Below are 4,388 nucleotides of genomic sequence, written 5' to 3'. Positions count from 1 at the left end.
CCTCATGCGAAGAGTTGACTCATTGGAAAAAGCTCTGATGCTGGGAGGGATTGGGGGCAGGAGGAGAAGGGGACGACAGAGGATGAGATGGCTGGATGGCATCACTGACTTGATGGACGTGAGTCTGAGTGAACTCCGGGAGTTGGTAATGGACAGGGAGGCTTGGTGTACTGCGATTCTTGGGGTCCAAAGAGTCGGACACAACTGAGTGACTAAACTGAACTGAACTGAGATTTCAATAACCTGGAGTTTTACAGCAAGAAGTTTAGTTTTCTCATGTAAAGTTGAGAAGATAGGAAGAGAGGACCATTGAAGTAGAATATTCTAACTGAGCTGGGAATTCATGTGTTTGCATTCTTGACTAGTTTTCTTTCAATTTTACTGTCTTTAGATGCTCTTGAAATTAAGTTAAACACTCGAGTGTGTTAAATTATGTGTATTGTATTTTGTCACACTTTTAGAAATATATTACTGAAACTTCTCTGTAAACAATCTGAATTTAAAACATATTATGTTAAAATGTAGGATTGATGCAATTCAATTTTCCCCTTTTTAAAAAGATTGTGGTGATATATGTAACATAAGATTTACCATTTACACATTTCAGTGTACAGATCAGTGGAATTAAGTACATTCATATTGTTGTGCAGCCACCATCACCATTATCCATCTCCAGAGTGTTTTTTATCATTTCATTCTGATACTCTGTAAAGGACTGCACAGTATGATTTTGCATCATATTGTCTACTTTTCATCTCTGAATTTGACTATTTTAGGTACCTCATATAACTGAAAGTATGTAATATTTGACCTTTTATATCAGGCGTGTTTTACTTAGCATGATGTCTTCAGGGTTCATCCATGTTGTTATATATCAGAATTTCATTCCTTTTTGACACTCGGTATACCACATTTTATATATTCATCCATCAGTGGACATTTGGGTTGTTAACATGATCCAGATAGTTGCTTTTTATTTTATTTTTTTATTTTATATTGGGGTATAGCCATTTAACGAATGGTGTTGTGATAGTTTCAGGTGAACAGGGAAGGGACTCAGCCATACATATACATGTATCCTTTCTCCCCAAACTCCCCTCCCATCCAGGCTGCCACATAACATTGAGCAGAGTTACCTCTGCTGTATAGTAGGTCTTTGTTGGTTATCCATTTTAAATACAGAAGTGTATACATGTCTATCCCAAATTGCCTGTCACAAAGGGCCTTTTAACAACATTCTAATTCTGATACTCATATGAGAAAGTCATCATGTAAGATCAGCCAGCAAAATTCTGATAAAAACTAATGAGAGATGACTGCCCACTATGATTTTAAATCAAAATTATAAAACAACATTGACTTTATTACTATTATTACTAATTTTTAAAAATTGACGTGTAATTGATTTATTATATTGTGTTAGTTTCAGGTGTACAGCAAAGTGATTCAGTTATACATTTATGTAGTAGGTCCTTGCTGGTTATCTGTTTTATACATATCACTGTGTATGTGTTAATCCCTAACTCCTATTTTATCTCTCCCTCTCCTCACCCTAGTAACTTTTAAGTTTTGGTAGTGGTGTCTAAACAGAAATGAGTGACACAGAATAAAGTATAGAGACAAACTTAAATATATCTAGGAACCTAGTGTAGGGTAAGGATGGTTTTATATCAAAATAAATGATGTTATGACACTTAGCTTCTATTTGGAGGAAAATTAAATTGGATTCATATTTCATTCCTTATACAGAAATAATTTCAGGATGGATAAAATGTCTAAATGTAAATAAATGAAATAATTAAAAGTGTTAGATGAAAACTGAGGAGAAGATTAAACATTTTAATTTTATATGTAAACTGGCAGTGTCTTTCTGAGAATGGCATAAAACCTAGACATTAAAAAAATTACTGAATTTTAACTACATAAAAAACTACAAATATGTATGTGCCATAATGTACACTCAGAAAACAAATGACAGACTTGGCAGGAGATTTGCACTGTAGGAGTCACTTTCAATAAATCAGTAAAAAGAACAGAAACCCAGTAGTAAAAGAGTCAAAAGTTAGGAACCATGTCACTGACACAAAAGAAAATAAAAAATTAAACATGCAAAAAGATTATTGGTCATACTTAGAGACATGTATATTAAAATGAGACTTTTAACCTACTTTTTTACAAAGATTAATGTGTTTGGTAATACACTAGTTGCATAAAGCTATGTAGAAACAAACCCATAAACTTTATTGATGGGACTATAAATTGGGATAGCCTCTTTGGGGAAAGCTGTGAAAGTGAAGTCTCTCAGTTGTGTCTGACTCTTTGCGTCCCCATGGACTGTAGCCTACAGTCCATGGAATTTTCCAGGCAAGAGTACTGAAGTGGGTTGCCATTTCCTTCTCCAGGGGATATTCCTGACCCAGGGATTGCACCCGGGTCTCCCGCATTGCAGGTAGACACTTAACCATCTGAGCCACCTGGGAAGCCCTGGTGAAAAAAGCTTGGTGGTATCCAAAATTTAAAATGTTCTCAGTCTCTAACATAGTACTGTTTGTAATAGGATATTGGAAATATTCTAGATGATATCAGTAGAGGAAGAATTAAGTTAATATATAACAGCTAATACAAGCTCCTTATAGGGGTTATCTCATTTACTGCAGTAGTCCTGTGTGAGGAGTGTGGTTGTCAACCCCATTTATATGAAATGGACTACATTGCAGTTATTACAAAGAAGGTAGCTCTACCTCCTAATTTAAATTCGTAGGTTGAGATTAACACTGTTACATATAAAATAGATAATCTATAAGGACCTACTGTATAGCACAGGGAACTTTGCTCAGTACTCGGTAATAACCTTTATGGGAAAAAGAATCTGAAAAACAATAAATATGTGTGTATGTATAACTAAATCATGTTGCTGCACACTTGAAACTAATGTAACATACATAGTAAATCAACTATATTCCAATATGAAATAAAAATTAAAAGTCAAAAAAAAAGGTAGCTCTATATACACTGACGTTTTCTGAGAATTCATTTAACTGGGGGGATTTTGAGCAGTCTTAACCATTGCATTTTTCTTGGGGTTTATAAAACTGTCCTGAATTAAATAAGAAAATAGTAGTACTCTACCTAATTTCTATAGCTTCTCCCCTCTTCCTCTGTAATACCATGTGGACCCCTTTTTTTGTTGATTCAGCCATGTATATACCTAATAACTGAAACTTTCAGGGACATTCCTTATGCGTTAAAATTAGTGAAATATCTCAAATTTGGTGTAGTTTGATTTGAGTCAATATGTGTGTGTATTTATTTATGTGTAGTTATAAAGCAGCAAAAAGCATATTAGGGGGAAAGAGGCCAGAACTTCAAACACAGGGTCTTGGTTTAGAAAACCCAGCAAGGTTTACCCTGGGATTCTGTGGTTGATGGGCCTAATAATGACTTTGATTTACCAAGATTTGTTAGGTTTACTTTCTTCTCTTAAAGTAAGATCAGTAAAACTTTAAGCACTATATTTTAGTGAGGTTTTTTTTTAATGATAAATTGTAATTAAACATCTTTGGCACTTAAATTTTATTATTTGGAAAAATTCTTTTGCATTGTTTTATATGATGTTTAGTACATGGTGAATGAAGTATTATTCTTCATCACTGTGAGGTAACTGGGGTGTTAGTATATTTTAACGTTGTAAAATTGTATCCTTAATATTACCATGAAATACATGGAAAGTGTTTTCTTTGATTATTAACTAAGCTCCAAGTGGTTCAAATGGTAAAGAATCGGCCTGCAGTGCAGGAGACCCAGGTTCAATCCCTGGGTTGGGAAGATCCCCTGGAGAAGGAAACAGCAACCCACTCCAGTATTCTTGCCTGGAGAATCCCATGGACAGAGGAGCCTGGTGGGCTGCAGTCCATGAGATTTCAGAGTCAAACATGACTGAGGACACATGCACACACTGAGCGTGCCACTACTTTATTTTCTATGTTAGTTTATATTATTTTGTCTTCATTTCCCTTTAGCACTTGTTGCATGGTTATTTCTCTTAGTATCTATTTCTTTATGCCCGATATTCACTCTAATTTTAGGTCTGATCTTGGGTGTTCACAAAATACTCAGCTCTTTTGTCAGAGGATGCTTTTACTAATAGATGATAATCAAGTAAGGTTGATTTCTTCTTGAAACAACTTCTTAATGACCTGTTTTTTAAAACACAAGTTTAGGAGTGAAAATGTACTATTTTTTAATGTATGAGTATGAATTTTTGTACTAGTAAACTTAAAATTACAGCATTGTTTTGAAAACTGCTATTGCTTATTTGTTTTCAGGAGTAGTGAAGAAGTTCTTACTGCAGAAGATTGTGAAAATGTCTATCATCTGGTTTATCAGCT

The 4,388-nt window shown here is 34.5% G+C and overlaps 1 protein-coding gene across 1 annotated transcript in view; it reads left to right on the top strand.

Annotated features, from left to right (window-relative positions):
• STAG2 (stromal antigen 2) overlaps nucleotides 1-4,388 on the top strand; it is a 91,517-nt gene that overhangs the window by 29,522 nt on the left and 57,607 nt on the right. Inside the window, 1 exon segment of the mRNA XM_010857192.1 lies at nucleotides 4,326-4,385. Within this exon segment, the coding sequence (XP_010855494.1) occupies nucleotides 4,326-4,385 (60 nt within the window).

This window comes from Bison bison, unplaced genomic scaffold, assembly GCF_000754665.1.
Source record: "Bison bison bison isolate TAMUID 2011002044 unplaced genomic scaffold, Bison_UMD1.0 scf7180017864378, whole genome shotgun sequence".
NCBI classification, from domain to species: Eukaryota; Metazoa; Chordata; class Mammalia; order Artiodactyla; family Bovidae; genus Bison; species Bison bison.
This window is presented reverse-complemented; position numbering and strand designations above follow the sequence as displayed.